This window comes from Crinia signifera, chromosome 3 (assembly GCF_055691185.1).
Source record: "Crinia signifera chromosome 3, ASM5569118v1, whole genome shotgun sequence".
NCBI lineage: Eukaryota > Metazoa > Chordata > Amphibia > Anura > Myobatrachidae > Crinia > Crinia signifera.
In genome coordinates, this window is record NC_139219.1 from 325,828,923 (window position 1) to 325,841,521 (window position 12,599).

The following is a 12,599-nucleotide window of genomic DNA, read 5'->3' on the forward strand; positions in this document are numbered from 1 at the left end:
ATCGCCATGTATATAATACAGAGATGTACCCTGTTGCACATATATACTTCCACCCTATTGCCCCATCCCAGGCCTTGTAGTTACCCTGCAGATGCAGAATTGGTTGTGCAGAGCTAGAGTGGAATTGCAGATGTGTAGAATAACCTTCTATACCCTGCAGTCACTGCTAGTACACAGGACATGTACTGCCCCAGAGTACGAGATTTCTTGGGTAGACTGGAGGTCAGCGTAGAACCAGAATATCCAGTTTGGCGTAGCCGCAGTTCTCTCCTGCCGGAATATGATATGGAGGGCAGAATCTCAGACGATCGCTCTTGTCTCTCCCGAGGTGGCTGAGCAAAGTTCTGGAGAGGAGCGCAGATAAAGGGACAAGGCCGGGCTGGCAGAACTTTAAATTAGAGACTTTCTTTAAGTGTTTGGTTACAGGCAGATAAGATTCAGCACTTCTCTCCTCTGCCTCCTTCAATAAAACATTTCATTCATCATTTTCCCTGACAAAGATGAAACTGGCTTGCAGACAATGGCTTTTTATTGCGAGATTCCCACTAAAAGCCTAGTTCACAGCCAGGTCAGTTTGATAGATTGGGAGTAATGAAAATCCTGGGTATACACAGGAAGCCCGGCTTAATTAACACGCAGACAGTATTTCATCATTGTCCTCTGGAACAGGACACTATTGTGACATAGAATGGACCTGGATGTGACAAGTATTCCATTTTGTGCTGCAGTACCGGACATGGCCTGAATCTTGGGTGGCGCCGCTTCCAGTGAGCTCTTAGAATGATCACTCCATCCACAGGTAAACAGATCTTGTTTACTTGCATTGAAGTTACATCTCGGGGGACGAGGGCAAATATTACTATATATTTTGTGGATTCTGCCTAGATGTAAGGGAGACTCCCTAAAGAGGAGGCGATCTCCCTAATTCCGTGAAGAGTTTAGCAATCTCCCTGAGGATGGGCCTACTGACTCTCCACCCACCATGGGAAAAACACTGTACAGATGAATAAGGAGGATTTGTGCTACAAGAAAATGGCTGCCACTCTACCTATTCCATGCTATGTAAATGCCCTTGGGCTCCTAAAACGTTGAAAAAAAAACAGTAGTTTGACAATGTGTACGTCAACAGTCACTAGGACGACCACTAATAGTCGACAGTGACTAGGTTAACGCTGCCAAAATGCTGACTCAAGGTTATGATTGACATAGGCACGGTCGACATTCAAAAGATCAATATAAGTTTTTTATGATTTTTTGTGTGTCTATGTAATCGGGCATCGCCATGGACACGGTATATGTGTACTGCGTCCCCTTGCATGACGTGCTGTGATAAAAATCAGATCAGGCCGGAGCTGACGTCACAGACCCTCCCGCCAAACCCCTGGGCCACCTGCATTGTCCTTGACACTCCCAGAAAATGTCCAGTTACCAGAAACGCCGGCTTCGTGTCAATCAGCTGGCATACGGCCGTCGATCAAAAAAGTAGCACGATTTTACCACAGGACGTCCTCGCACATGCGCGCTACAAACCATATGCATGAGCAATCTATCGATGATTGCTCAACCTGCAAATTCACAGCCGTGGGATCAGGTCTGAATAACCCCCAACATACTGCATTATGTTCTCTATAGACAGGGATCCCATGTTCCGTATCACCCCCATACTGTCCCGAATACAGTTGGAAGGATGTTTGTTTGATAGCGGGGAGTCTTCTCTTTGAAACAATGTTCCCCTAAGTAGTTATTGGGGATCCCCAGACCAATGACATACAGCACATACACACAGAGAAATAAAAATGGGGGGGGGGGCAAATCTCCGACTTATTGTGACAAATAAAAAAGGGTCCCGTCATTTCGTGCGTTACATTCCCTAGTTCTAGGCTTTGTCGCACTGTCATTTCTGCGTACAAACATGAATGTGACAAGTGCAAACATTGGGGTAACAATGAGCCCAGTACAGCGGTGACAGAGCCCGCAGCAGCGAAGGGGTTAATGGTACTAAACTCAACGGGGTCAATCCAGTTCCATGCGAAGCTGTGAGTTGCCACCGCGTTACAATGCAGACGGTGGCACTGCCTCCCGCACCCCTCCCGGACGAAATTCGCTAATTTTGTTGGCAAGCATTTTTGCGCAAATTCCACCTGTCGTAAAGTGCGGCTGCTGACCTGTTGGCTGTGTCGACAGTGCGCATGCCCACCATATATTGTGACGTCCTATTGATCTGCTATCGTCCCAATACAGTATGGATCATAATATTTATTTTTATCATACCAGATATTGGCTTCCCTGGGCCTTCCATATGCTGGCAGGGCATGCTGGGACTTGCAGTTCCAGCACACGTGTAGAGTCACAGTGATATTAGAATGTGCTCCCAGGGGATTGGCTGTAATAATATACGGGATGAGTGACTCTCCTTCCCCAGCACACATGTGGCCACGTGTCAGTGCCCTTAGTGCGCAGATCACTAGCTCAGCCGTCTGCTTTATCAGTGACATAAGGATATTGGCTTTACGTTTACAATCGCGCTCCTGGATCCGGCGCACTAATAACTACGGGCAACTTTAGTAACAGGGTCTCAGGCAAACCCGAATGTGAGTAACTGCTGGAAGAACGCACACTCCAAACATTACTAACCAGAATTATTGTCATTGTGAAGCCATAAAGTTGCTGGTCTTGTTACAGATGGTGTTGGGAGCTGACAAAAATGACAGTTGGGAGCTGATTGGCCGGTGATACAGTACCATCCACGTTATTGCTTCACCAAGCTTAATAAATCTGTGCCAACTGATCAGCTCCTAACTGACATTTTAAACCTGGGTTGTACTTTTCCACTCTCCACTTTATCTCTCTACAATGCTTAGTTCATAGGGTGGGATGTACCCAGCAGTGCTGGTACATCCCGCCACACATCGCAATTCTACTAATCGCATTTGTACTAACAAATGTGATTAGTATCGCAAAGGGAAGCTAAGCCCCGGCGTTGGGTCTATACTGCAAATGAAAATGCTGCAAAAAAAACAGGGTTTTACCGCAATTTTTGTTTACTGTATCTCCCCCATAGACCCTAAGGCTGTAGATCTTTGTCACACAAATGAAGAACACTCCATGTACAGAGCAGCATATCCTCGCGGCTGTCACACAGCCAGGTAACTGATACGTTGGGTGGATGTAAGTTTACACTCCGTATGTACAAGGAGGGGGCTGTTATTGTAGGCCTGCTGTGGGCATTGGTTGCACAAGTGGTATTCTTAGCGTTGTACAAAAGAATTCGCGTGCAAAGGCTTCTACGGCTTCAGCTAATTACCAAACGCCTGTATCCAGCATTGTGCGGCTCTGTAAGGAAGTACACAATGACCTCGTCTGCTAAGGAGCGCTATGTACCCGCAGCATGCTGTGCCGGCAGTGTCACACGAACGCTGTGCCAGGGGGCATCACCGAGAGGGCATGTGCCCCTGATCTTATGTTTGCTTGCCAATTTTCACACTCATTTTGATAAATTCACGTGGCACTCAAAGGGTTAAATATTGGTTTTGCGTTCCTGCAAAGAACCACATCCCCCACCCCCCCCACAAACACACACACAGAGGATCTGACGGTCGCACACATACCGGTCAGTACAGCGCAGCCTATGTTTTGAGGTCCTGGGAGTGTAGAACAAGCTGCTTGTTACACGAGCCGCTCTCTGGGGTATAATCCTAACACACCACTACACAGCCCCCACCAGCTGTACAAGCTAATAACACCAGCAGCTGCTGGGACTGCTATGGCGGCCAGTGACCACCCTAGGAACAAGGCCCCAGGTCAGGGGAATTACACCAGGCCGCAGTGTTAGTGATAATATTGTTTTTCACTTCAGTTTATTTGACGTCATGTTTAAGTTTCCGTACAGATGACGCCTTTGTTCTATAACCGCTTCCCCGCTGAGGATTTTCGCACCCCCGTACTGAGCCTGTGAAATGCTGATATTATGTATCTGTCCTTGGTTGCCAACAGCATCCCCGTGATGATAGGCGGACACTCAGTTGGGGAGGAACATATCATTTTTCAAACACAACCTGTAATGTGGCAGTTAGGAGCTCATTGGCGGGTACTTTATCCCTGTCCACTTTATCTCTCAAAGGTTTAGTAGTACATAGACTCCTGTGTGTTTTATCCCCTGAAACAGAACATCGATTTTTAGCTATTTGAATCCAATGAAAACCAACCATTGGTTATTATACCCCCTGTGTACTTATTGCTGTGCGTTCTGTATCCTCTCCCGTGGGACCGTGTACACAGACTGCGCTGCGCGGGCGCCAGACTCACTCTAGACAATATAGTCTAGCCTGCACCGTGACTTCTCCTGCTGTTGTTTAAACCCTTCAGAAATGTCAATATAGATATTGCTGGTTCGCAGTTGTTCTAATTGGTCAAGTTCCAGGAGGTAAAACATAAAGTATCCCCGAGAGACGCTGTTAATAGCCAAAGATTTTAAATTCCTTTTTTTGTGTTTTTTTATTTCTCCTGGCTGCAAAATTCTTGTCTAACAATAACAATGCAATGTGGAATATCCCCTTATGCTGCTATCAGAGCCCCCTCCCGCTCTCATCAGAGCCCCCTCCCCTGTCCCCTCATGCTGCCATCAGAGCCCCCTCCCCTGTCCCCTCCCACTGGCATCAGAACCCCCTCCCCTGTCCCCTCATGCTGCCATCAGAACCCCCTTCCCTGACCCCTCAAGCTGCCATCAGAGCCCTGTCCCCTCACGCTGCCATCAGAGCCCCCTCCCCTGTCCCCTCCCGCTCTCATCAGAGTCCCCTCCCCTCATGCTGCCATCAGAGCCCCCTCCCCTGTCCCCTCCCGCTCTCATCAGAGCCCCCTCCCCTCATGCTGCCATCAGAGCCCCCTCCCCTGTCCCCTCAAGCTGCCATCAGAGCCCTCTCCCTTCATGCTGCCATCAAAGCCCCCTCCCCTATCTCCTCACGCTGCCATCAGAGCCCCCTCCCCTGTCCCCTCACGCTGCCATCAGAGCCCCCTCCCCTGTCCCCTCACGCTGCCATCAGAGCCCCCTCCCCTATCTCCGCACGCTGCCATCAGAGCCCCCTCCCCTGTCCCCTCACGCTGCCATCAGAGCCCCCTCCCCTTTCCCCTCACGCTGCCATCAGAGCCCCCTCCCCTTTCCCCTCATGCTGCCATCAGAGCCCCCTACCCTTTCCCCTCATGCTGACATCAGAGCCCCCTCCCCTTTCCCCTGAAGCTGCCATCAGAGCCCCCTCCCGTGTCCCCTCACGCTGCCATCAGAGCCCCCTCCCCTGTCCCCTCACGCTGCCATCAGAGCCCCCTCCCCTGTCCCCTCACACTGCCATCAGAGCCCACTCCCCTGTCCCCTCACGCTGCCATCAGAGCCCCTCCCCTGTCCCCTCACGCTGCCATCAGAGCCCCTCCCCTGTCCCCTCACGCTGCCATCAGAGCCCCCTCCCCTGTCCCCTCACGCTGCCATCAGAACCCCCTCCCCTTTACCCTCACGCTGCCATCAGAATTGCCTTCCGTGTCCCCCTCACGCTGCCATCAGAGCCCCCTCCCCTGTCCCCTCACGCTGCCATCAGAGCCCCCTCTCCCCTCATGCTGCCATCAGAACCCCCTCCCATGTCCCCTCAGGCTGCCATCAGAACCCCCTACCCTGTCCCCTCACGCTGCCATCAAAACCCCCTCCCCTTTCCCCTCACGCTGCCATCAGAGCCCCCTCCCCTTTCCCCTCATGCTGCCATCAGAGTCCCCTTTCCCCTCACGCTGCCATCAGAGCCCCTTCCCCTGTCCCCTCACGCTGCCATCAGAGCCCCCTCCCTTTTCCCCTCACTCTGCCATCAGAGCCCCCTCCCCTTACCCCTCACGCTGCCATCAGAGCCCCCTCCCCTTTCCCCTCACGCTGCCATCAGAGCCCCCTCCCCTTTCCCCTCACGCTGCCATCAGAGCCCCCTCCCCTTTCCCCTCACGCTGCCATCAGAGCCCCCTCCCCTTTCCCCTCACGCTGCCATTAGAGCCCCCTCCCCTTTCCCCTCACGCTGCCATCAGAGCCCCTTTCCCCTCACGCTGCCATCAGAGCCCCCTCCCCTTTCCCCTCACGCTGCCATCAGAGCCCCCTCCCCTTTCCCCTCACGCTGCCATCAGAGCCCCCTCCCCTTTCCCCTCACGCTGCCATCAGAGCCCCCTCCCCTGTCCCCTCACGCTGCCATCAAATTACTATTCATTACTGTGGTGCGCGCTGTCACGCAGAAAATCGTTAGTCGTTCATTGATTTCTTATTTTATTTGTTTTATGTGTTTGCAGGTGACGCAGACGAGCCGCCCCGACCTCATTCTTTTCCTGATGAAGTACCTGATGGCGCTGGTGGTTGGCATACCATCCGTGTTTTGGGTGGGCAGTAAGAAGACCTGCTTCGAGTGGGCCAGCTTCTTCCACGGTCGCAGGAAAAAAGAGTGAGTACCGAAGCTGCTTGGCTAGAACCTCACCCAGTATACCGGGGGCTGCTAAAGGGGCATTCATCAATATGTCCCTAAGGGGCCCCTATAATCTGCTGTCCGACTGTATATTGTGCATCAGAGACCATATTATCGGAGACATTCAGTATTGATTTCCATAATCCTTATTCACTGCTGACTACTAGCGGCGTAACGTAGGGCCACACCCCCAACGTAGGGCCACACCCCCGACCTAGGGCCAAACCCCTGGGATCGGACAGCTTTGGGGAGTTTCACACACTTCACCTCATCGCACAAGGAGCGGAGAGAAGAGGGCGACAGCAAGGCATCGGGCAGAGTTTTGTGGGTGACCCCATGAAAACGCTGGACATTCCCCTGGGAACGGTGAAAAAATAATTGGTACTTGTTTCCTAGAACAGCGCCCACGATTTTGATCTTAGGCATCGCAAGGAAAAAAATCGCGTCGGTCGCATCGCATGCAGCCAAAAAATCGCATGCGATGCGATTGACGCGATTACCGCGATTTTACATAGGGAACAATGTTAAATGGCCCACAGACCCCAAATACCCACCCTGAAGTGTGAAATGGCCCCCCCAATTGTTAATGCCACCCCACGATCAACGTCAACCCGAAGCGCGCAGGCAGGCCGGAGCCAGCACCTCCCTGTAGTGACCGCAGCTGGCGGTCTTTCAGCAGCCGCCTGCCCCCTCTGCCTTCCATGCTGCGCCTGGAAACATAACTTGTCATTTCTCATCTTACGTTCTCTCAGCAGAGGTGTGAACGAAAGCCGCCAGGTCCTGCAGGAGCCGCCGGACTTTGCCCAGTCCCTGCTCCGGGACCCGAATACCCCCATCGTCCGGAAATCACGCGGGACCTCCACTCAGGGAACATCCACCCACGCCTCATCCACCCAGCTGGCTATGATAGATGACCAGAGAAGCAAAGCGGGGAGCGTGCACAGCAAGATGAGCAGTTACCACGGCAGCCTGCACCGCTCCAGGGACGGAAGGTGAGTGAGATCCCTGCTACTCCGTCACCATATACACAGAGAGCCCAGAGCGTCTCATCGTTCTCAGCAGCCAATAAGCTACAGGTTACCTCAGGGAACTAACTTTCTGCATTTACTTATTTTCTCCTATATCCACAGGAAAACACTAGGGTCAAATCATAGGTGAAAGCAATACACTAGAGGCAAAACATCAGAAAGAATAATAAGGGCAATGGCCATTTTGTTAAAGCCAAAGTTTTTTAACCTTCAGACAGATTAGACAATGTGTTATACTTTATTTAATACAGGCTCCTACTCTTAGTTATGATTCAAGCGGAATGGGGTGGGCAGTTCTGTGCAATCAATGATCTGCCGAAGTGCATTTCTGGCCCACAAAATAGGCGAGTAGATCACATATGTGGTGCCCATAATGTACATTATACATATTGTAGTTATACAGTATAAAATTCTCAAGAGAACAAATCCACTTTACAGCATATAAGCTGTATAGACATATAGACAATCAAAGCAATATATTTATCCATGCAGCGCTTCTTGCGTGCGGTGCCTCAGTGCCTCCACACACCGGCAGACCAAGTCACTGGTGCTACAATACTTAGGCCTACTCACTGGCCCCTACCAGGCATCAGCACCCTGAGCAGCAAACATAGTAAGGTTTTTATCCCTTCTACTGCAATTAGCCCACTTCCCACCTGCGCAGGTCTGAAAACCTGGACCGGAGCCGTGTGCCTGACAGACCCACTCGTCTCTCCCCCAGGCACACCTCAGAGACCCATTCCTGGCTTTGCAGTGAACCAGCTTCTGTTACCTGACTGCAACGCTCTCTCTCTGAGGCTGTACGGCTCCTTCTTTTAACCCTTTACAGGGCAGTTGCGACCATAGAGATACAGCACTCCCTGGAGAAACCAACCCTGGTGGGGTGCATTGGAAATAATGCTTCCACCCACATGACCGTAGCCATATCTTCGACATATATTCATGAATGTTTTTAGTTTATTTAAGGTAATTTGCATTTAAGGTCAGCTTCATTCCTCCAGAGTTCCGAACAGCAGCTCATACTCTGGGGGATAAGAGTCCTCGGCGGTTATTGCTGTGTAGAGAGGACAGTTACTCAGCGCAGTAAGATAAGTTGCTGACTAACCAGCAGGATCAAATACCTTTGTGCTGCATTTGGCAAGGTGTTTTTTTTCCTCTTTTAAAGTCCTCCAGACTTATTTTACCGTCACATCAAAGGTGTCTGGATTTTGTTCCAGGACGCCGTAACCTGCTGCATGTAAGGAGTAGCGAGCGACTCTTATCAAAGGTCTTTTGATCGTACTGCATTCCGAGCAAGAGCAGGGGTAGGCAACCTGCAATCCTCCACCTGTTATCACACTACAGGTCCCAGCATGTCCTCTCGGCCACCATGCTGGGCCCTGTATTGTCAAAGCAGCCTGAGAGTCGCAGGTTGCTGCCGAGGCGAGGCTGCCTCCAGTCACTATGTAATGTGAAGCTTTACCTGTAATGAGTCCACGAGTTCAGATGAAGTGACTAACGAGTTCTTCTCCTCTCAGGTACACACCCTGCAGCTACCGTGGTATAGAGGAACGTGTCCCCCACGGCAGCCTGTCCCGGCTCACCGATCACTCCCTCCACAGCAGTACGCACAGACTCAATGAACAGTCTAGGCAGGGCAGCATCAGAGACCTGAACAATCCTCTGTCCCACATCACCCATGGTACCAGCATGAATCGGGTCATCGAAGAGGATGGGGCAAGCGCCTGATGGACATCTTCTGTTGGAGAAACAGGCTTCTTCTCGGAAGTAACTTATCCCGGGCCATGTCCTGGTGCGTGAGCATTCGCATCTCTGGAAACGTGCGTCTGCTGCTTTCGTAACTTACCTGAGCATCTCCGAGCTGTAGAGGTGGTGAAATACACCTCACTAGGGATCAGAAACATTCTGGTGGTTGCTGATCTGCCATTCCAACGTGAATGAAAGGACCCTATGAGGGGGCATCCGTTCCAGCGTCATCTTCTGTAATGTCCACACGTGGTTCTACACCTGTGAAGAAGATTGATCTGATTATTGGAATACCATTGGTGCTTTCCAGTTCCCTCTGGAATTTAGTGACTAAGCATGTGACACTATGTGTGTATGGATAGGTCACCCTTGGCCTCCTGCCATGAGATCTCCTCTGCCCATCCCGTGCGGTGGCCAAGATTGAGGTAATCCTGCGGTCTTTCTGAAGAACACTGGCTCCTTCTGCATTGCTTCTACGCTTCCCTTCAATAATCCAGACTTTGAAATTATTTATTTGAGAAATATGAGTAGTTGTCTCCCATGTGGCCACACCGTCATTGGGCCTTATGCGGTTTGTTTTTTACGTCATAGTCACTTCCCATGTTCGCTGATATTGATTTCATTTCCTAAATCATTAAATGTCAGGGCTGAGAAAATGTTGGTACTCCTGTGCAGCTGCAGCGCCGCGTAGCAACAGGCTGCCAACGTACGTTTCGCAAACCATCTCACCTGTCATCAGAGATGTAAGGTAATCGCATTATCTGTGCCGCATAGCAATAGGCTGCCGACGTACGTTTCACAAACCGTCCCGAATGCCGTCAGAGATGTAAGATAATCACATTTACCGTGGTGGGGTACACAGAAATGGCAAGCCAATAATATGGCATTTGTTCAGCAGGGAGCCATTTACACATCTCGGACTTTCTATACCATAGCAATCACAGTTTTATTGGGTGCATTTAAGGCAAAAAAAAGTTAATTAATTAATTGCAATAATTAATTGAAATACCGCTATTTTTCAGAAAAGTTCCACCATCCAGCCAAGTCTACACATGAGATTATCCATGTATATCTAACAATATAGCCTGACCAGATGTCTGTACAATAGGAATTTATCTTGTAGATCCATTCACAGAGGAAATAGTAATAACAGAAAAAAGGGAATTGCTCTATATAAACCATGTTTTATACTACTGATATTGCAGTATTCCCTGCCATAGGAACAAATGTGTTATTGTGAAGAAGCGTCTCAGAAATCGCTTCTCTAGTTGGCAAGTTTACAATTGCAGGGGGCCCTGAAGCCATTTAAGAAAATACTTTGATGTTTTAAGTTCATCTCTCGTCTCCGCTCAGCGGAGGCAGCCATTTTGTCAGCCTAACCAATACAGCTACCTCGCCTAATGAAATCACTAGCAGCCTGCAACATCCCTGAGGCTGCTACCCCCTAAATATTTTCTCTAGCTGTTTTGAGTGATATCACCCAATTAAGAACCAGGATCATGGATACCGGTTCGGCCAGCAAAATGGCTGCCGCCACTGTGTGTAGGAGACCTGAGCACTTTTATCATGTGCCTTTCATACTGATGTGGGCGGGTCTCTATACTGCTGGTGACCACAGGAGAGGTGGTGTTTGGTCAGGGTGGTGGTATCCTGGCCCATGATTCGCTGATCATGTAGGATATGTTTATTTTCATTTGCACTCACTTCTGTAGAGTTATACTGTACCCACCCGTTTACAGTACATCGACCTCTATTGTGTAACATAAATGCTGTGTGTTAGCACTTTAACAGTAAGTGTACATTGTGGAATCATTCTTGTCTGTAGTTGTACATTTTACTTTAGAGAGAGGTTGGATTTTTGTAATAAAATTTCTGTGAAATATAAAATGGTGTCTGCGTTTCGTGCCTAGCGCTTTCTCCGCCTGGTTAATTCTCTTGTAACTACGTTACTGTAGAAATATGATACTATCAATCATCTTCTAGAAGATAAATAAATAAGTAGAATCGGATTGGTTTCCCATAGCAACATCCCATATGAAATACAACACCCATCTTAGTAAATTCTCCCTGTAGTATTGGGCGGAATGCAATGAGATCAATGCGAAGAGTTCTCAAGTACCCCCAACAGGTCATGTTTTCTGGATTTCTTTACTCATGCACAGGTGAGATCATCTATTTTGCTGGGTCAGTAATTACAGTTCACATATTTTTCCACAGACAGAAATCTGGATAACTGACCTTCTCTCCTGGGGCCTTATTCTGGTTGGAGCGGCCGGGCCGTACGCGTACGTCCCGGGGTTTTTCATGATCTGCGCATGTGCAGATACGCTAATGCGCCGGCGCGAACACTCCACAACGCTTACGGCCGGGCTCTCAACGTGCGAAAAAACCTGTACGCGAGTGTACGGGTAATGGGGCGGCATAGGGGCGTGTTGATGGGAGCGGCCGAAATAATGAGGGAAAATGGGCGTAAATATGGGCGTACACGGGGGTGTGCACCAAAAATGAGCGGTGCTACTACCGCACGATCGACTAAGGCACCGTTCATTTCGGACACCAAACAGGCGGCCGCCAACCGCCAGCTCAAACCACCCCTACAGATACCGCATGCCAGCGTGCGCCTGAGTTGGCTAATTAACGCTGATTACTACTCAAACACATACACCTGAATGTAATAAGCAATGCTGCAGTCTATTAAGTCCAAACCATGATTTCACTGCCTGCAAGCCACACATACAGCACGCAAACACATTGGAAGCTTATGTTTCTATACTTCTCCACATTTAAAGGTTTGTTTCATTTAAGGTAAGAATCTTTTTATACGCTAAGGTAGGTATTTGCTAAACAGTTAGACACATTCACTACGTGCTTTCATAGACTTTACGCAGTAGCACACTCAATCTACACAAGTCGACATAAGTCAACGTGTTCACTCTAATACTAACATAGGTTTTGTATTTAGGATACAATAACATAAACCACATCTAACACCTACAAAGGATGTTTCAGCAATGTTTGAAGCCCATGACCACTATTTTCCACACAATCTTTGTATAGTACCCAAAATAATGACCTGTACCACTATCTCATCTGCTATGATTTGGATTTGACTACACTCTGGATGTAAGATGCCACCAATCACATTATTGCACTCTCATCTCTCTAACAAAGGATTCCTACATCTGCTTATGACACTGTCAAATCATATATATTTAAAAAGTTATGCATGTTTGTTCACAAGCTAATTTATCATGTTTGGCCCATTCACACATCTTTTTTTAGGGAGGACACATATGCATTCCTACACAAATGTACCTTTTCACCCTTGTTTGTCTGCCTCACCCACTCCATG

The 12,599-nt window shown here is 49.2% G+C and overlaps 2 protein-coding genes across 3 annotated transcripts in view; both read left to right on the plus strand.

Moving 5' to 3' along the window:
* Positions 1–11,128, plus strand: part of FZD3 (frizzled class receptor 3) — a 42,520-nt gene extending 31,392 nt beyond the window's left edge. The window contains exons 5-7 of one of the 2 annotated variants that reach the window (XM_083178837.1): positions 6,304–6,452; positions 7,226–7,465; positions 9,019–11,128. In XM_083178837.1, coding sequence (XP_083034963.1) covers positions 6,304–6,452; positions 7,226–7,465; positions 9,019–9,229 — 600 coding nt within the window. In that variant the 3' untranslated portion in view covers positions 9,230–11,128. The remainder of the gene's footprint in view (positions 1–6,303; positions 6,453–7,225; positions 7,466–9,018) is intronic. The other variant, XM_083178838.1, reaches the window with a different exon arrangement.
* LOC146062433 (uncharacterized) lies at positions 5,204–6,288 on the plus strand (the record flags this gene model as incomplete). The annotated part of the gene is made up of 1 exon (XM_083174577.1): positions 5,204–6,288. A coding segment is annotated over one exon (1,068 nt), but the record flags the coding sequence as incomplete, so codon positions are not given.
* Positions 11,129–12,599: the final 1,471 nt, after the last annotated feature.